Source organism: Melitaea cinxia, chromosome 22 (assembly GCF_905220565.1).
Source record: "Melitaea cinxia chromosome 22, ilMelCinx1.1, whole genome shotgun sequence".
NCBI lineage: Eukaryota > Metazoa > Arthropoda > Insecta > Lepidoptera > Nymphalidae > Melitaea > Melitaea cinxia.
Window position 1 is genome coordinate 3,892,795 of NC_059415.1, and position 21,967 is coordinate 3,914,761.

The 21,967-nt window shown below is 32.8% G+C and overlaps 1 protein-coding gene across 1 annotated transcript; it reads left to right on the top strand.

Annotated features, from left to right (window-relative positions):
- Nucleotides 1-6,857: 6,857 nt before the first annotated feature.
- Nucleotides 6,858-20,901, top strand: LOC123664696 (YY1-associated factor 2). The gene is made up of 3 exons (XM_045599202.1): nucleotides 6,858-6,993; nucleotides 16,916-17,085; nucleotides 20,797-20,901. Exons 1-3 carry the CDS (start codon nucleotides 6,858-6,860, stop codon nucleotides 20,899-20,901), a joined length of 411 nt encoding a protein of 136 aa, XP_045455158.1.
- The last annotated feature ends 1,066 nt before the right edge of the window (nucleotides 20,902-21,967 follow it).

Genomic DNA, 21,967 nt, shown 5'->3' on the forward strand with positions numbered 1-21,967 from the left:
CAAAAAAAGGTCAGGGTGATATATGTGTATCATATGATAATTCAAACAATGAGCAAAAACAAGATGATAGACAATATAAGAAAGAAGAGACTGCTGATTTTCTATACTATTTACTAGCTGACCCCGCAAACGTTGTTTTGCCATATATGATAACTTAGGGGTATGAAAAATAGATGTTGTTCGATTCTCAGACCTACCCGATATGCACACAAAATTTCGTGTGAATCTGTCTATCCGTTTCGGAGGAGTTTAACTACAAACACCGCGACACGAGAATTTTATATATTAGATTATTTGTGGTTAGTAATTATTTGTGATTTTAGGAGATATTTACTAGAGACTCATCATCATCATTACAGCCTATACAGTCTACTGCTGGACATAGGCCTCCACAAGTTTACGCCAAAAATAGCGTGAACTCATGTGTTTTGCCCATAGTCACCACGCTGGGCAGGCGGGTTGGTGACCGCAGTACTGGCTTTGTCGCACCGAAGACGCTGCTGCCCGTCTTCGGCCTGTGTATTTCAAAGTCAGCAGTTGGGTGGTTATCCCGCCACCGGTCGGCTTTTTAAGTTCTAAGGTGGTAGTGGAACTGTGTTATCCCTTAGTCGCCTCTTACGACACCCACGGGAAGAGAGGGGGTGGCTATATTCTTTGGTACCGTAGCCACACAGTACCCGTAGCCACACAGTACTAGAGACTAATTGTACCTAATTCTTATAATAGTGTATAGTTTTTGTTTTGTTTAAAAAACAATATTTGTAGCCATAAAGAGATATATAAATATCGAAAGATTAATAAAAATTTGTTTAATTTAAAAAAAAGGTGATAAATTTCAGTTTTCGTTTTATAAAAAAATGATGCATTAGTACATACAGCATCATAATTACAATTAAATAATCATAAAACGAAACATTGTGATTTATTTTTAAAACTTTTTGTTATGTTTTAATACCAAAGAGAATTTTTTTGAAATACTACCTAAAATATTAAGTAATTTTTGGCATAAAGAGATTTAAGTCGGAACTTTTTTTTCATCTCCATTTTACAGCTATTATAGATTTTAACACAGTTGTTTTTCTATTATTCTATTAATCTCTGTACTTTAAACTACTGATATCAATAATAAAAGTCATTAAAAGCATTACAAATAATTGGTAATTTTTAATCAAACACAATGCGGAAAAAGTGCTAAACTTCAAACGCCAATTCCCACAAATTGCGATTTTTGAGTTACATCTTTGTTTTATTAAGGGTGCGATTTATGCAAAGAAACAGACAACAAACATTCTTTTTATATTAACATTTAAGTAAACAAAAAAACAAATCTAAATCACATAAAATAATAAGAAACAAAAAATCGTATGAACCTCGCATTCGCAGTTGAACCTCCCACCAAGATACATGACAAACGCGACAAAACAAAACTAACTTCACTTCTGCACGTTCCCGGTATTTTGCGGAAAGCGCGCGAAACACTACATTTCGTCTACAATCCGAACAATGACCGATATTTTTATTTATTCTATCAATGCATACGACTTTTGTTATCTCTTGTACGATTGTACACATTATTTTTAAAATGTAAACATAATATGTTTGAATGATGTAAATATTGGATGTAGGTGTATTATTTATTTATTTATCTATTATTTTATTCTGGCATTTTTGGAAGCCATTAATCCTAATGAATGAATGCATCTATGTTACTAGAAAACACCCGCCGGGATGGCACTGGCGATGAATATATTTTATACATACATTTTTAAGTAGCTAACACGAAGATAGATATTTAAGAAGCTTTAACCCCATTGACATATATTTGGCTATAAAGCTAATGTTAAGAAGTCACACCCAAGATGAATGACTTCTCCTCTAAAACGAATTGAATAGGCGTAGGCGGTCAGAAGACCGGGTAGCGTAAAGTTTACATAACGAACACTGTATGGAGCTTCTTACTAAAAACCTCTATTTAGTAGGTATGTCCAGAATATAACCATGTAAGCTATGCATTTAAGCCCTGGCATGTTCTAAAACAGAAAAGGACCTCTACCGAGTTTTTATTTTAGTCTCAGTAGGTTGTCCATGAGTAGGGTTGCCAACTTTTTTTGACAAAAAAAAACGTATAAAATGGTTTGGATAGGCAAAAAAAAAGTATTTGGAAGAAAAAAAAAAAGTATTTTTCAAATTTTATGTTTTTATTGCTTTGAAAACGTATTTTTGTGTGCCTTTAGCACATGCTAACAATTTTTGTTATGTTTAAATCTTTCAAACTTGTTTAACAATCAATATTTAAATTTATATAAATAAAAATTCGTTTCTAATTAAATTTATTGACGCTATATTTCTCTCTTCTCGCTATATTTTCTCTCTTCTCTACTTTAGATTCATTACTAAAAAAACCCTTTCAGTGAAAGCTTAAGTAGTGGGAACAGAGAGTAAGAATTTTTTTTTATATTTGGTAAGCTATCAGGTGCATTTTAAGTATATATTGCCATTTTTCAACTGTACTTTTCACTGAAAATTCTTTATCATCATTAGTGTTTTTTCTTTGTCTTATACATTCGGAATATATATCCTGCATCTTAAATTTAATCCGTCTTGTAATTTAGTTTTTATAATTATTATTTCAAAATGTTCAAATTTAACGAAGTATTGAAAGCCAGTTATCTTCGCTAAGGTCAAACCATTTTTCCAATCATTGATTCCTTAACTACATATAAACAAAGCCAACGGTCAATTTTTCTACAATATCGTTGATAGTGAGTAGTGACATCTGTGACAAATGTCAGATTGTCACCTGTCCTGTCACATTCAAAACACCACATCTGACATCTAACATTTCGTTCAGTAATTTTAAATCCTTTCCATCATCCGTTTTACCTTATGTGTACCGTTAAATAGTTAAGTACCCATAATGAGTATTTTGTTTCACGCATCACAGTAAAGACTGAAAATAAAGTATTTTCATATACTTTATTTGTATGCAAAAGTATAAAGTATATTTACCAAAAATAAAGTAGAATACTTTATTATAAAGTATTGTTGGCAGCCCTATCTATGAGTAAAGCCTGAAGGGAAATTTTCTATACGGTGTAATTTTCAAGGTCTTGACATGTTAGGTTATTAAGACGTCAGTGTCTCTTAAAACGAAGCGAACATGAAAAAAATTAAAAACAAACGCGGTGTAATTAGAAATAAGATATTGTTTGTTGTAACTGTTACAGTTATTTTTAAGAAAGTGTTTTATCATAAAAACATGCAGTATCCTTGATGTTCTAATCACTAAATGACTATTGTAATAGACGAGTGAACCTGAAGCCTTTTCGACTAAAGCAAAATTTTGATTATGATTGATGTTTCGACTATCGCAGAGAATTACAACGCGCATAAACGTCAATCTCCTCCGCAAGCGCAAGTAGGGGGTTGTATAATTAATTGGGGTTAGGGAAGTGGTTACTGTAAGAGGGGTATCACAAGAGGCGTATAACATGTAAGAAAGCTTTTTTGTGATACGACTACGTCGGCAAAACAAACGTACGGTCCTGATGGTACGCAGTTACCGTAGCCAATAAGACACCTGCAACATCAGAAGCATTGTAAGCGCGTTGGCAATGCTATTCCCGATACTCTCCAGGAGTTCACCCTAAGTACGTGTACTTTAAAACCGCCGAGTAAGTTCGTTGGCGATCCGACAAGTTTGAAACTTTGCTCATAACCCACCTCCGCTCGTACGTGTAGCAACTGGCAGCACTGCGAGCCACGAGCTGCCATTTTTAAACAACTTCCAAAAAAAGGAGGACGTTCTCAATTCGATTCTGTATGCATGTTACCTCAGAACTTTTGACTGGGTGGACCGATTTTCATGAATTTTGTTTTAATCAAAAGTTGGTGTGTGTCGTGTGGTCCCATTTAAATTTGATTGCGATCTAACAAGTACTTTTTGGGTTATATCTAATAATGCTTATTTACTTGACTGTTTTTTCGTCTACCTACGATGTGTTACTTGTCGACGATTATGTTACGCCAGTCCGTGGGCGCGCAACGCTTGTAGTGTAGGTATTTGTAATTTTTGTTACTTTTGATTGAGAAATTACTCAAAATGAATTATTTCAGAACTTCGTCTTTTTTTGGTTTTTAAAATGTAATTCAATACAAAATAAGTAAGCTTCACCTGCGTCACCGACGTCGAGCCGAGAAGTTGCGATATTTAAAACCGCGTACTTTTTTGCACGTCTATCACCTCCTTAAGACAAAGACAGACAAAAAAAAATAGTTACACAAGTGTTATAGGAATAGTTTACTAAAATACCTTTAATGCTTTAAATTATGCCTGACCCAATTTTCTTATAAATTACTTGACCTGAACGAGAACCGAACTCTGGACTGTCGCACCAGAAGCAGAACGTTTGTTCACAACAACCAATTCTATGTAGGCATTAGTATAGTAAAATTTTAGCTAAGCTGTTAAGTTAAGCTTTGTATTGAACCCAAATAATTTGTTGTTCGTCTACATGTATCACAATTGTAAAAACTAGTCTGAACTAGAATATATTTTATATTTTCAATATTAGTATAGATTATAATTGAATAATTTTAACTTATTTTAAATATTTTTTAAAATAAAAAAGTTAATCAACGCGTGTCATAAAAATATATATTTTTTTTATCTTCTTATTACTTTAATTTTTCTTTTTAACTGACTTCCAAAAAAGGAGGAGGTTCTCAATTCGACTGTTTTTTTTTATGTATGTTACATCAGAACTTTTGACCGTGTGGACCGATTTCGACAATTTTTTTTTTAATCATAAGGTGGTGTGTGTCAATTGGTCCCATTTAAATTTATTTGAGATCTAACAACTACTTTTCGAGTTATATCTAATAATGCGTTTTTACTTGACGCTTTTTTCGTCGACCTACGTTGTAATATACCACATAAGTTTCTACTGGATGTACCGATTTTGATAATTAATTTTTTGTTGGAAAGAAGATATCTCTAGTTTAGTACCATGATAAGGAAACCAGGATCTGATGATGGGATCCCAGAGAAATCGAGTGAAACTCTTGAAAATCCGCAATAACTTTTTACTGGGTGTACCGATTTTAATACTTTTTAATTTAATCGAAAGCTGATGTTTGTCATATGGTCATATATAAATTTTATTGAGATCTGATAACTACTTTTTGAGTTATCTTTGATAACGCGTAGTTACTTGACTATTTTTTCGTCGATCTACGTTGTATATTACTCGTCGATGTAATTGAAGTCGGTTTTTTTTCGTTTGCGAGCAAACACAATTACGTAACATAATTCTTTATATGCTGATGTCCAATAAGACAATAAAATCAGCAAACTGCTTATACATAATAATTTATATTATGTACTTAGGGGTCGTCCATTAATCACGTGCTCAACGGGACGGAGAAATCTCATAAATGTGATATCACAAGGGGGGGGGGGGGGGATAAATGCACGTGATATTGAGTTATCACGTGTATTTATTTTTCATTGAACACGCGACTTCTAAACCGAAAAAAAATATATAACCAAAAAAAACCCTGCACCTTGATGCCTGTAGATATTTGCATCATGATGCATAATTTTCCAAAATTTAATCAGCATTATACTGCATTACACCTCTACATAAAGACAATATGTTAAAAATTTATTCGTAGTCTAAAACCACACCAAATATTATTAAAGGGAGGTAGGGGCTTAAAAAGTTGCTAAAAACAGAACGTGATTACTGTTTTCTTCACTATTTATGTATGTTAGTTGCCAAAAAGTACGGCTAAGCAATTTATTTTTACTGTATTTTGAAGTAATTACGTAGGTATATAACAGTCGCGAAAAAGTGGGTACCATATAGGAATACGTATACCACATTCTTGAATATTAGGGTAAAAAAAAGTTGTTGTGAGTTTTAACAGTTAAGCCCAATTTATCATGCCCACGGGCAAGGTTTTAAGTGTAAAAACTACCTGAAGTTAAATTGTACAAAAGTAACAACCCAGGTATAAACTGAGAGAGATCAAGAAAAAAAAATTAAATCTTTCTGAGAACGGATCCTCTGAACAGCTTATAAATCTTTTATGTCGGCTAATATTTAACTCAAAAAAAGACTTTAACATAAGATATGTACCTACCTACACTATGATTATTATTCCAAACACCTTTTTACACAAATAATAATAATAATAATAATAGTAATAACAACTGGCCGGCTTTTGTAACTCGATAAATACTTTTGAGACTAGAATTATTTTGTAGTTTTTCATTGTGAACAAGAACATTTAATAATAAAAGAAACATCTATTTTTCATTTCACGTACAGATATACAAATGTAAAAAGCAAAATGTTGTAATTACCTATAACTTATTTATGTAAGTGATTTTACTATTAACTTATTGTTAGCTTAAAAATGTAGGATTAAAGCTTGGTAGTGTATTGAAGCGAGAAACTCTTAGAGAGTGTACTTATAGTTGTACTTATGTTTTATTCATACTTCTTACAATCATTATAAACTTGTCGTTTTATAATAAAAAACGGAGAACTAACCGTTCTTTTTTTTTTAATATAGTAGTTATCGATTTTTAATAAATCTGTTTAAAAAAATTCTATTATCTGTGCCGTCGTCGGTAAGGCAGCTGCACAAGTAGCGCCAGCTCTGTTTTACCGACGAACATTGACGATCTGTCATGGCGAATTGTGGTGTACGTTCCGTGCACAGTAAAACATAAATAATGATTCTTAGAAAATATAATTTACAAATGTGCGATAAAAAAACTCATGCATATTCTAAAATATCATGATTAAAGTGTGAGACGTATAATTTAGGTTTAAGTGAGCATTAAAATGGACAAGAAAAATGCCATTCGGAGAGGCAAGAGGCCATCCAAAGTTCTCGAAGAAAATTATTGGGATTGCAGCGTTTGTACATACAGAAATAACGCTGAAGCTTTTAAATGCTCAATGTGCGACGTTAGAAAAGGTAATTATTAGTTTATTTTACACACATTTCACCAAAATCACTCATAACAAATTTAAATGGGGTACTTTTAAAATACGTGGATTATTATTTATGTAGTGGGTGAATTGGTTATTTGTAAAGTTTTTTTATTGCGGTAGGTACTACGTAGAAAGAAATCTGCAATCTGCATTATGCTAAGTTAAGTATAAATTATGCATAACCTTAAAAAGGTACGAAGACGAGTATTGATTGGACGAAAGTTAACTTTCGTAAGACTGTAAGACATATAGCAGCATTTCAGTCAATGTTGTAGCATATCGACTTACGTTTAGTTTGTATTATATTTTATTTGTTAAAATTGTTTCTTTTCAACATGATAATGTGTTCAATATGACAATATATATTACATGAAGTAATATGTAATTTTTTTTCATTGTCTTTTAGCTGACAAAAATAGATATAAGTATTTTAGTTTTAATATTCACTGGTTACTTGTAAGCTACGAATGTAAACAAATTCCCTAATAAAATTAGTGCTAAAACATTCCGCTCTTTGGCGCTACTGTCCTATAACCCTATCATGTCAAATTATCATTACTATAATCCGTCTCAGTGTGAAGTGACTACTCTTCAAATTGTCGGTATAAAAATCGTTGACCTTTTATCGAGATTGGCGTAAACTTGTAATTTTATCATACCTGTACAGTATAACGAGTTTACTTTATAATTATTATTGATGAAATAAGTTGTCTTTGTTTTAACCCATTTGTTATCGATTTTACACATAAGAAAACACACAAAGTAGACAAAGGTAGACATGTTTTTATTTAAATTTTAAAAATGGTATAACATGTAGGTATGTAAAAACAGTACGGGTTACTTAAAAGAAAGGACTTGATTAGTTATATTATAATGGTATCTATATATTTTAAAATGTATTTCATTATTCACTTGTGAATTTCATTAGATAGGTATATTCATCATCATCATCTAATAATGTAGTACTACTAAATTACTTTGTTTCATTCGTACCAAAATAGAAAAATGTGTATGTTCTTATTTTCTTGATTATTATTTGCTATAAAAATGTTGTAATCTTGTCTGTTTATCTTGGTAAACTATAGCGACTCTAAAATTGTAATCGAAGTGAGATAAGGGACGGGTTACTGTCAAAACGCTACCCGTGTTACAGATAGGGAAAATCCAATACTTAAAGAGATTATCGATCGCAACACGTATTTAGTTATGGCACATGTTGGAATTGACGACGTGTTGTCGTAGCGGTCATAGTACTAGCTGTTGAGCTGGTGGTCGCGGGTTCGAGTCACACAATTACCAAACATTTGTATAGCCAATACAGATAGATGTTTGTCATAGTCTGGGCGTTTGCGCTTGTGTATTGTGTTTCCGTGCCTCGAATAAAAGGGCTTTAAATCCTAGGGGACCGTTGAATGAGATGCGTTTATATAAAGGATTTTGAAAAATATATTTGTTAATTTGCCTCGTAAGAGTATGTAAATGTTAAATATACTCAAAAAAAGTTTACTCTAGTGAGGAGACGGATTAAAACTTAAAAGGACCGACACTAATTTTAGCCGATTATCCGACTTGTCGGTCGCGACAACCGAAAGCCGACTGTCGCTAGTGCCGACCTTTTTTCCTAGAACTTGTAACATTACTTGAATTCAAAGGAATAGTTCTGTTCTTGAAGCTATATTTTTATTTATATTTATATACCAGCCGTGGCCACGACTTCGTCCGCGTAGAATAGAAAAAAAAATGTTCAGTTCGCAGTTACATAATAAATAAATTTCCAAAATAAAAGTAGCCTAAGTTACTCCTCATTACATCAGCTATCTGCTAATGGAAGTCCTGTCAAAATCGGCCCAGGCGCTCAAGAGATTAGCCGGAACAAGCAGACAGACAGACAGACAAAAATTATAAAAAATGTTATTTTGGTATATTTACAGTGTATACATCCAAATGCATTTAGTAAAAAGCGGTTATTTTTATATTACAAACAGACACTCCAATTTTATTTATTTGTATAGATATAAATGCGTCTTCGTGAAGTAACTAAGATCTCAAATTTAAAGTAAAAAGCATTTGGATACATGATTATGTAGGTTCTTTCTTCAAAGTTGTTGATATTTGCGTTTTTATATTATTGGTTTGTTGCCAGGAAATAGAAAATATATTGAATTGCGACTGAAAGCATTCTTACGATAGACGAAAAAAGTGTTCAATAATTGTTTTGATAACAAAAAAAAAACCGACTCCACGAGTAATATATTAAAACGTAATAATCGTAATAAGCAATTTTATTATATATACGTTATAAACTATCAATTTTATTATATATTATATAGGCGAAACGATATTGAGGCACGCATTACAAATTTTTATTGATGCGCGCCTGTAACACTTCATACATGTGTAATATTGTTTAGGTTTAATAAACCGATTGTAAAAAATACAGGTGCTATGTTGTTATGTGGTAAAAAAAATGTTTAAAATATTTATGACATATTTATAAGCCGTTTAATTAAATTATTAGGATATTTAAATAATAAGAAAGAACGTAAATGGAAAAAAGGTATGTATTGGCCTTTCAATAACATTTCAGACAACAATAAACATTATAATAAAATTCCTACCAAGTCAAAACAATACCATTATAAACATTGCAAACAATATGCACAAAATTGCTTAATTTCTATTGAAATAAACACATACCAAGTAAAGTTGCAAAAATACGTAAAACAAAAGCAACATTATATATGGATATAATATAAATTATAATCCACCAAAGAAAAAACAATAAAAAAAAAGTGTTTGTCTTTGGTGTAGGGTTTTCTGAGGATGCCTGTTAGTTTCTAGCACTAAAGACAAGAACATTACGAACGTTAAGAAAATTATATGTATGAAAAGCCGGGGCGAATCGCTAGCAATGGTAAATAATAATTGTTACGTAAGATGACTTACGAGTAAGGTAAACGTTTCTCCGTAATTTTACGACAGCGGAAGTACGCTATTATTTCCGACACGATTGTGACGCATTTAGCACGTAACAGAAAAAAAAGTTTTTTGTAAAAACGGTTGTTATAGGGCTTAATGTTTAGTGTTTGATAATTTAAGGTTCATTAGTTATATTATACATACATTATATATACAAACATTAGTTATATGCTCAGAATATAATTGTGTTTGCTTGCTAACGAAAAAAAAAAACCGACTGCAATTACATAGACAAGAAATACAACGTAAGTTGACGAAAAAAAAATAAATAACAAACGCACTAGTCGTCACTATGATTTTCGAGGGTTCCCAACAATTTCTCTAGGATCCCATCATCAGATCCTGGTCTCCTTATCAAAGTACCACCCCTGGGATATCTCCTTTGCAACAAAAAAATAATTATCAAAATCGGTTCATAAACGACGCAGTTATCCCTGAACATACATTTAAAAAAGGTCGAATTGAGTAACCTTTTTGAAATCGGCTAAAAAGAAATAAATATTTAAAAAAATCAAAATTTATTTATTCAAGTTGGCTGGAAAATCATTTTTGAATCCTCATTGCACAAAATAAAATTATATTAGTTTTTAATGACCTATTTACAGCTAAAGTTAAGCTAACCACCAAGTCGAAATTTAGATTTAACAGGTCTCTAACTAGTTAATTAAATTCCGCAGTTACTGTTTAAAAGTTTTAGGATATGATTGATTCAATTTGAACATCATGCTACAACTCAATAGTTGAATAGAAGCCGTATATATTATATTGATATGCTTGATCGATGGGTTGATTCACCTGTCTATCCCACTGCTGGGGATAGGCCTCTTTCTCTATGTAGGAGAGGGGTTGGAGCTTAATCCCCCACGCTGCTCCACTGCAGGTTAGCGGATATATTCCCTACTACGAATAACAAATTAATATACGTTCGGATGTAACTGCAAGGAATATCTAGTCATATAAGATAGATTGAAATATCATAGTTCAAAAAGTCCTTAACTTATTTACCATTTTTAATCTATATTTAAAATACGGTCAAGCGTGAGCGTGACTTGCGCACGTTTTAACTCCGCGAATCGATTTTCAGTCTAACAATTAGGTAACGCAAAGTTAAACGAAATTATAGCTGTTAAGGTTCCTAATAACTATAATCAAAGATTGATTATATAATTATATATAATTACCACTTATATTGAATATTCGTTGAGTCGATAGATCGAAGAAGCACTGGTTCGAATATTCAAATATTGGATTTTCGTATGTTTGTTTGAAATCTGTCTTATACCTAGTTGTGAAGGATAACGTCAAGAGATACGCTTGAGAAATAAATTCTATAATATACCTGCCTATCCAATATAAGCCAGTGTAGCGGATTACGGTCTAATCCGTCTACTACTTATTATAATAAAAATGTAACGGGTCGCTGTCTGTACATTTATTTATTTACAGACACAGCAACATCATTACATACATTACATTATAATAAGCTATACTCTATAATATTAAGATATTATGGATGCCAATTACAAGTATGTTCATTACTCTTAATTAATACATTTAAGATATACGAGAAAAAACATTATTGCGACTTTTATCAAACCAAACACCAAAAACCTAAAACAATGATGTCAGAATTTTCGTCTGTTTGTCTGTGTGTTTGTGCACGCTAATCTCAGAAACGGTTTATCCGATTTAGATGTGGTTTTCACTAATATATTGTGGTAAGCTTTTCTTAACATTACTATTTGTTCATGCCAATCGGTTAACAAACAAAAAAGTTATGGCAATTTAAAGAAGCACGTTGAACACGTAAAGTCACTATACCACGAGGACGAAGTTGCGAGCACAGCTAGTTAATAAATATAGTTATAATAAATAAATACTCTTTATTGTAAACCACAAAGAAATATTACAACAAAAGTTATATATGAAAAGAAAGATGTACAAAGGCGGTCTTATCGCTAAGAGCGATTTCTTCCAGACAACCTTTGGCCATAGGACATATAAGAAAAAGAGAAGCGGGAGGGAAGTGTACAAACAGTTGATAAAGAATTGGCATAAAGTTAACAAGCCGTATGATATTAACAGAAGTAAATATACATATACACAAACATATACACACAGTAAATATATACATATATGCAAATTAATATATACATATATACTACACTAGCTGACCCGGCGAACTTCGTATCGCCTAACACAAACTTTATCGCATGGTATTAAAGTTCAAATTGACTTTTAAGTATTATCACAAATCTTTTGTATGGGAGTATAGAAAAGTGTTGTTTTTAGACTTTTTCAGGAAATTTAAAATTTTTTTTTTTTTAGAATTTTTCTCTCCGTAAGAACCATTCTCGTAGTTCAAGGAACATTTTAAAAAAAGAATTAGCGAAATCGGTCCAACCGTTCTCGAGTTTTGCGCTTAGCAACACATTTTGCGATTCATTTTTATATATAAGATAAACAAAATACTACATAATATATATATTTATGGAGCTGATAATGATATTTATGAGTTATTTAGTGACAAAAAATGCGCCTTTAGATATTTTTTAAAACAAGCAAGAGATTGAGCTTTTCTTATAGTGAGAGGAAGAGAGTTCCAAAGTTGTACAGCTTTAACAGAAAAGGAATTTGAATAAAAGGAAGTAGTATGGGAAGGAGTATTGAGTGTTAAGGTGGAAGATGACCTGAGGGAACGCTCATGAGTGTCACAGAGAAACTCAAAGCGATTTTTTAGATAAAGCGGTGTATCTGGATGGAAAAGTATACAATATAGTAAAGAAAGGATGTGCGTATTCCTGCGAAAGCGGATAGGGAGCCACTTGAGTTGATTACGAAAATCGGAGACATGGTCATATTTGCGAAGACCAAATATGAACCGTATGCAGAGATTCTGGAGGCGCTCTAGCTTATTTAACTGCTCCTCTTTAAGATCTAGGTAACAAATATCAGCATAGTCAAGAATTGGTAGTAGGAGTGACTGTGCTAACGCAATTTTGGTAGGCATAGGAAGAAAATTATTGAAGCTAGCTATAAATAGTATTAGGCTTATTCAAATTGACCAGTTGAAGTTTGCAATGCTTCTGGTGTTGCAGGCGTCTATAAGTTACGGTATCCGCTTACCATAGGTGAGCCGTAGACTTGATTGACGACCACCAACGCTTGTTGGACGACCGAGTCTTATAAAAAAATGTTTAAATAGTGTGGCAAAGCTAAGTATTATATTCTTAACACGAATAGACTGTAGTCACAACTCGCTCTATAGAATGCAACTATCATATGAAATTATATCCCTAATAATACAGGTATTATTAGGGATACATTACTCTTGCATACAATCAGAAACACTTAGTTATTCTTTCAGTATAGATTAAAATTAAATCATTATTGAATCACTCGAGGTTTTAGTTTGTAGTGTGTTTGTTGTTGACTCTGGTATAATGGTGCGTGTGCCGTGTCGGCGGAGCATTAAGTACCGACGGTCGGCATCAACGTGGTGGATTAAACTCCTATCCTTCTCCTACATGGGGAAAACCTGCACCCAGTAGCCTGTGCCCAGCTGTGGAATATAACAAGCCGAATCGAAGTTTGTAAACCCATTTGTGATATTAAAAACATTCTATATGTACATTGGAATGCAAATACCTAAGTACATTTTTGAATTTGAAAAAGAATATCTTTCAATTTTTTTGTGATCGGTACCTATTGTTGCGTTCTTAGTATTATAACAGTGTTATTGTAGCGACCAATTGTAAGTGCGTCATTCGGATTATCGGATTAACATAACGAAAATCGCAAGTATTTAAGGTGGTTGTACATGAGTTTTTACTGTGGTTTTCCATTATTGGTATTTATTTTCTGCTTATAAGTTAACCCAGCTGCTAGTTAAGTTAGTACCCAGCGAACGCACACGCCAAATTTTCTGGTAATTTTTTTCTTCTTCTATATATTAACCTTGATCTTACAATAACAAAAACAAAAAAGTTGTATCCAATTTAGTGCAGTCGTCCGGAACTAATGCTCGTACATTCGGTATTAAGTTTATAAGAGATATGATCCTCGCAGTTATTAATAAAACAGCCTATAAACTCATATGTAATTAGCTCTATAAAGTAAACAAAGTGATCACTATTACGATAAGCTCGTTTTTACGAGCGCTTACATTTTATTACCCATATTATAAATAATAATTCTGAAATAGTATATCTAAATTCAGAATGAAAACCGACCACTGTGAATTGGTCTCTCGGGCCTTTACTATATCTTCAGAAAATGATTCATGTAGGATGAATGATATAGGAACTGGGTTTCAATGGAGTTCAGAAAGTTAGTTCTTAATGGAAAACAATTGAAAAATACTGTTAAAATTTAAAAGTTAATAACACGAGTCTTAGTAAATCGATCGTATATTGCATATTTACTAAATATAATATAATGATTCATATATACTTCTCTGCAAAGTCTACATTCGGAAAGGTGGTAGCTTCATATTAACACAACATTTTATAGTACAATAACAATGTGCCTTTCAAAGCCAAATAAAATTATCATTTATTTTCCTGATTGCCATATTGCCTTTGTTCTTTGTTAATCATTTATTTATTTGCCTGATTTTGATTTTAAAACAACTGTAAATCTGTCACGCTGGACTATCATCGTTTTCGTCCGTCCGTCCATCGTTTCCAGATTAATTTTTTTAACCTTAAAGTAACTAGTAGCTGTTTCCTACAATAGGTATCCACTAAATTCCTGTGGTATGTGGTACACCCACGCTGTTTCTGTTTAACTAACTGGGTTCTTAATTATCACTGCCTCTTGACAATTATATGTATTACTAAAGTTTTGTTAATTCTAAAAATTAACATTCAAGAGAGAGAGAGAGAGGGAGAGAGGAAGAGAGAGAGAGAGAGGGAGAGAGGAAGAGAGAGAGAGAGGGAGAGAGGAAGAGAGAGAGAGAGAGGGAGAGAGGAAGAGAGAGAGAGAGGAAGAGAGAGAGAGGGAGAGAGGAAGAGAGAGAGAGAGGGAGGGAGAGGGAGAGAGAGAGGGAGAGAGTGAGAGAGGGAGAGAGAGAGGGAGAGGGGGGGGGGAGAGCTCTAGAAGTACGAAAATAAGATAAAATTAGCTCTTTAAAAAGATTGGTAAACATCATGATCTTGAACTATTATTTTTGCTTTCTCGTCTTAAGCGGTTTCGCATCGTTTAAGTTTCCGAGCTTGTCAAGTTATTGTTACCATTTACGGTTACTCTAGAAACCATACAAATAATCATAAACCATTCGTAGCTTGATGCCTCATTACATTTTTAAAAAGTTACTTGAGAGTAAAAAAGACTAAATTGGACTTCTAATCCGGTTTTATCATACAAATATAGATAAATATAGTTATATACATACATAGCTTTCTAGATGATATTTTCATATTTATTATTTTTATACATTACATAGGAGGGAACTATTCTTGGTTTTAACCTTTATGTCTGCGGAAAAGCATAAAAGAACCCGATTTTCCTTCACGCCTACTTTTTCTAAAGATGTTCCTGAAGGACTTCTAAAACTATTAATATCTTAATTAAATCACTAAAATTAAACTCTTGTTCGTCTTAAAGAAAAAAAAATGTTTTTTTTTTTAAATTTTAACTTGATAAGCAGTGTATCCGTTGTAGTTGGTTTATATTTTGTTGACTGTACTTTATTATTTAGTCTGAAAACCATGAAGTTCAGATCGACAGATAGTTCAAATTTGATTTGATTCACTATTGATATACAGTTTCTTAAAAAAAAATTCGAAATTTATTTCATGTACACAATTTGCCTGTTTATAGTTTACCATAAGTATAAACATCGTTTAAAATTAATTTATAGGTTGGCCCTAAACGATTCAGCCCGTTTGATGCCGTTGGCTGTGAAATGTTTAATCTCTCACAAAATTAATTTAACAGTTCATTTAATCTAAAAATAAATAAATAAATAAACGCACATCACATTAAATTAGGAAAAATCTTTCAAAATAATGTCTAACTGTATAGAAATATTTCAAATTCAATTCAAAATAAAAAACGAATATTCTACATCGTTTACTGAAATAACCAATTTCATAAAAGTTAGCAAACCGTTTCTAAAACAAAATTCCATACAAATAAACTATATTCGATACTAAAAACCTTTTACAACAGTTGTCAATAGTCTAATGTAGTTGGTTAAGAGAAGGAAGTCTGCTAATGGTGAAATTGTGTCGTGTTGGAATATAGAAGCGGGGAAATTCAATCGAGAGGCGCGGAGAGGTACAGGAGGCCCGAGGCGTGCGGGAAAGTTGTTGTTTCGTGAAAATGGAGATAGTGAGCGTATTGTGTGTGTTTTAACGTTTTGTAAAAGTTTTCACATTGAATATTGGTAACATTTTAACGTGTTAAGAAATGTGGGTAGTTTGAGAAGTTATTGAACGTTGAATTTTAAAAATAGGATTTGGTGCTTGTTTTGACAAATTAACCATGTAAAAACTCGAAACAACATATAGTCATTAAAACCTCGTGTAGAAGTGTTACTTATTATTACTTCTCTTAGTTTTTTCGTATAACATGTTGTCCGTTTATATTGGATACCACGATGTTTCTGGTGCAGTTGTGCAAAATTTTTTTCTAACGATCGCGATTCTGATACAACCTAGTTGCTTTGGAAAGCACATAAATCAATCATTCGCAAATGTTATAATAGACACATATCCATCGTACGCCACAATAGACAAAGATTTTCGTTATCACACACTGAAGCAGTGTGACAGACGGGCTCCGAACCTTTTGCTATGTAGATAGAAGGCCTTCGCCCAGCAGCTGTTTCAGCTCAATTCAATATTGTCTAAAATAGTAAGCTAAATATGTAATCATCCGTGCTACGAGGATCTGGTAGTGTAAATGTGATTTTTATCCAGGAACATCAACTCGCAAACCTCGCATCAACCCCGCGCTTGTCGCTGCCCAAGCGGCCGGCACTGCTCCCACTAGTTCTCAGAAACGACCGAGGTCAGCCAACTCGTTCAAAAAGAAACAACGTCCGCCTCGACTCGACAACGTCGATAGGAGCTCGGCGCAGACTAGAGAGGTATGAAATGAGAATTTTTAAGTTCGTTTTTATTATTTACTGAGGTAGGACACAGCAGGAAATATCCTGCTCGAAATCTGGAGCATCCCGACTGGAGAAATACCTCGACCTTACAAGAAGATCACAGCTAAATAATACTGCTTTCAAGCAGTGTTGTGTTCCTGTTGGTGACCAGAGCTCCTGGTGATGTCGGTAACGAGTTTGCGATACTTCTGGTATTGTTGGCGTCTATTAACAAGCTACGGTAATTGCTTGCCATCGGGTGAACCGTATGCTTGTTTGCCGACCTAGTTGTATACAAAAAAATGTCTACTTATTTGAAGTTTGCAAATAGAAGCATTGGTTTGGACCGTTTTGGTATTATTGCTGTAGTTTTGCTTAATGGTTACAGACACATGCTTTCTAAGAGTATACATGCGGTCGTCATAGCGGGCTATCCATAAATTACGTCACCTAAATTTCTAGATGTTTGACCCCTCTCACGTCATTTATGAGACCCATCCCCTCAGTGATACGTCACATATTTTGCAATTATACTTTGCAGTATTTTAAGTTCGTTGTTCAAATATCATGTTTTAATACTAACAATTAAATATTTTATGTTTTCAAATGTAATGTCATAAAATTATAGACCTGTCCCATCTGACCTCATCTATCCCCCACAGACCCCTTGTCACACTTTGCCCCCCCCCCCTGCTTTACGTGTGCCGTAATTTATGGACGGTTCCTTGGTTCTCGCTTGAAACATGAATTTACCACTAAATTTGTATTACTGTTTAGGATTGGTATTTATCTTGATAAAATATTACTTTATTTGTCCAGCATTATTAGATAAGGAATATTTTATATATTAGTACATCTTCTATCAAATTTTTGACTAGCCCGTTTGAGCAGTTTGCAGTGCCCAGTTGCTTTCTGCTCCGGGGGTTGTGGGTTCGATTCCCACCCCGAGTCTGGGTGCAATATATATATATTTATTTATATATGTAGTACTTTATTGTATGTTTATCGAAAAAAAAAAATGTAGCTATAGCAGTCGGCTGTCGCCTATAACACAAGCAGCATTAAGTTGCTTTCTTTAGGAACAGACGACCGTGTGTGTATTGTAGATATTTATATATTTAAAAAAATATCAAAAATAAAGTTATAACTAATACGAATGTCTTAATAACAATAAAAAGTCAATATGTGTCTAACAAGCGCCTGCCGTTAAAAAAAAATACCATAATTTTCCGTACAAAACAGTAAAGGCGATTATATAACGTTATGTATACTAAAAATTTATGCACAAAAAGGAAAGTAAGCGAACGTTACCAACAGTTAGTTACACGGTCACGGAAGGTTTACTAGATGCAGCGATAAAATATTTCAGATCGATGATAAAAACACATATTTTAATATAAATGAAGATGTAAGCAACGATACGGAGTAACAATATTTGAATATTAACAAAGCCAACAGTCAGCTACATGCAGGTGAAAAATCAACTGCATGTAACATCATTCTTCGGAAAGCGTAGTTTGTACAAGACTCTGGTTATGAGCAATATTAATTTCACAATGATTTGCATAAAACTCGACTTGTGTATGAATATGTAAGAGGTAGTACGAATTTTTGCTTTTTTATTATTAGTGAAACGTATGAAAAATTCTTAGTAATGTTTAAAAGTAAAGAATGTACAGGTGAACTTTCGCGAGTAAAGAATTACTAAGAGAATAAAAAGAACCCACCTGTAAGGTACAAATACCTAAAAAAATGTATATAGGACAAAATTTGGTCCCAATACTCCTGGACTTTTGTCGACTTCAATGAAAGTTAACACATAGTTTAGAGCACGTCTTCCCATTTAAAGTCATAAAGTGGTTATAGCCCAAGATATCTAATCTTAACCTACTCTATAAAGAAGCAAATTAAACGTTTCCTGTAACGAAATTAAGGACAAAAGAGTTGGACGTCTGACTTGCCAAAATAGATAGAAATTACTTTGACCTACATTGGAGCAATTTTAATATAAATAAAATTATAATAAAATTTTCAAACGCGGGCAAGGTCAGATAGAAGATTAATTTGCTACCGTTGGTAACAATGAAATAATCATAGCATTATATAATTAGGTAATTCGTTACATAATTAGCTCAATTTAAAGATCCTATTACTTGTATATTTTTCACTATCGCTTTTGTATGACTTGTAATAATTTTCATTTATTTTGATATTATTGAGTTATAAAGGGGTTATTATGAATAATTTGTGAAATAAATTTATAAAAAATGTATTGAAAAAGTTTGCATCTGAGTGTCTTTAACTTTTATGATTTTTTAAATATTATTTTTTAACGATAATATGTTCAGTATTGAAATGGAAGTAATAAAAATAATCAAGAAGCTCTATAAGTAAAATAAAGAAGAGATAGGAAGAAGGAAATTAAGGATAACAGGAAAAGAAATGTAGAGAGAATAAATAAATAAACAAAAGGAAGCCTTTCTAAATCATCGTATTCTTTATATTCTTTATTTATGTATTTTATTTATTTACGCTTTCGCACACCAATACAAGGTTTTAACAGTATTACAAATGATTTATAAAAATAGAATTTTTGTCAGTTGAAACAGGCAAATTTTGGTAAATTTTTCAACTGACCCCGTAGCATTTCTTTCGTTTTTACCGCTCGTCGTATATGTCGTGAACCAAGTATTTATGATCATTATAACACAATCGAAAGCCTTGCACGCGATACATTCCTAACAAATCTTCCGAATCGACTTCCATGTGTAAAACGTGTGAAAGAATCCAGGCTATGATATGATTAATTTCAATATTAAAACTTGCACACTGTGCTACAAATTCTTAAAGCATTTCTGTAGCAGATAAATGTTCCATCAGTCCAGAAGTCTACGGTTGACTTACGAATTAGGCTAGTAATTTAAGCTCCGGATACACTAGGAAACATTTTGTCCTGCAACATGAAGTGCAATATACGTGACGCTGCAACGTTGTAGTGTCCCGAAACATACTCAGCAACATTATACGTGACGCGGGGCATGTTACTTGCTCCTGCCTCGAGAGCGTGTCCCGCGTCATTGTCGCTTTCGAATTCATTAAATTAACTCTGCTTTCTCGGTGTAGTAAGAAGTTCCGCATCCACCACCGTCTCTTTCTCTTACGTTTCAACACACTCGGTATAATTACTATGTACGCAGCACTAATAGCCACAACTTCTTCGGGCGACTTTTCTATAAACACTGACTAGTGTGGCCTATAAAATGTTCCGCGACATTTCCTCGGCGACATTTCCTCGGCGACATTTCCTCGGTGACTTCTACGTAGTTGTTTAGGAACATGTTCCGCAACATGCTGCTCCATTTGCCCCCTAGTGTAGCCGAGGCTTTAGTCCTACTACGCGATAAAAAAAGGTGTCAGTAAATTAGTCTTATTCCTCATATATAATTTAGTTAGCAAGTAAGTTGTAGAAACAAGTCTCGTATCACCCATTTATGATCACTGATTTAACCGACAGTTAAAACTCAAGTAGTGTAAATGTTAGGTCTGTCGTATTCCAGTAACTAAATACTATTCGATTAATTTACTAAAGCGAACTAGCCTTAATTAATAAAAAGCTACTCCAAGTTTGACGCATTCCAGCCCATACCATCTACAAATCTACATAAATCCAGGTAAAATGTTTTTAAAATTCTATCTATGGTTCACCAGGTAACTGTTAGCGGCGTGACCGTCGTCATAACCGAGTACAAGCCGAAGAAGTCAGTTTCAAGCAGTTCCAGCGATGTCGAATCATCGAACGATGCTCGACCCTAACTGATTAATGACCTATTTATACCTTTTTATGAAATTAGTATTACTTTTCGTTATTTAATGGAATTAGTATTCGAAAATGTATTATCCGTTGAGAATATATTTCTATTAAGCGAGAAATTATAACGTAAAATTGTATTCGAAATTTCAAATTTTTTATAGTATTAACCGGAATATTTTAAATGGTGAAATAGGTCATACAAATCACTGTACTTCATCCTATTTCAAAACTATTATTTTAGTTGTGAATGTTGTATATTCTTAGTCTTAGTCGTAACAATTTCGGTTAGTAGTATTTATTTTTTATGTATGAATTTAAGTATGGAATGAAGACTTGCTGCCATGTAAGGAATCGCTTTGAAAATAATTTATTAATGCGTATTTATTGAAATTTCGTATTCTTCTGAACTATATAACTTCGAGGTGTCTATGGCTTCTTTTAATTTAAACATTAGAAGAAGTTAAACGTATACATTTGATCTTAGGTTTTAGGACTGTATAATTTTTCGGTCCTCTATTGTAAATACGAGACCAGCGGGGCACTGCCGACATGTTTCGAATGTAAATAGAAATGTTTAAAGGGATTTTATAGAATTAAATTAATATTTTTACCTGCCTAATGCGCTAGATAACCTTCTTAAAGAAAGTATTAAAATTGTAACTATGAAATTCCGATGAAATAAGTCAGTAAAAAGTTTTATTATGTAGTGCCTTTTATAGATAAAAATTTGATTTGATAAACGCACAAAAACTTCTAAGGACAATACATTTGAATATTAAGAAGGACCACGTGTGTTTAAAAAAAATATATATGATTTGCATCTGACGTTGGTAAACGGACTCCAAGAAAAATAGAAAAATAAATATTAATAGATTATCTTTTATTACGTGATTTATTGTTATTTACTGAATACATGGATTGAAGAAATACAGTGCAGTGTAATATATTTTTTATGTGAGAAAAGGAAAAGATAAGATTATAGACTCTTTGGTGGTTAATAAATGAACTTTGGTAAATAAATGTATCCCATAAAAACCTGGATGCATAAAGTCTACAGTCTCCAAAGCA

Coding starts and splice junctions, on each gene's coding strand:
- LOC123664696 (XM_045599202.1), top strand. CDS start 6,858: ATGGACAAGAAAAATGCCATTCGGAGAGGCAAGAGGCCATCCAAAGTT. Junction 6,994..16,915: donor AATGTGCGACGTTAGAAAAG/GTAATTATTAGT, acceptor ATTTTTATCCAG/GAACATCAACTCGCAAACCT. Junction 17,086..20,796: donor GCTCGGCGCAGACTAGAGAG/GTATGAAATGAG, acceptor ATGGTTCACCAG/GTAACTGTTAGCGGCGTGAC.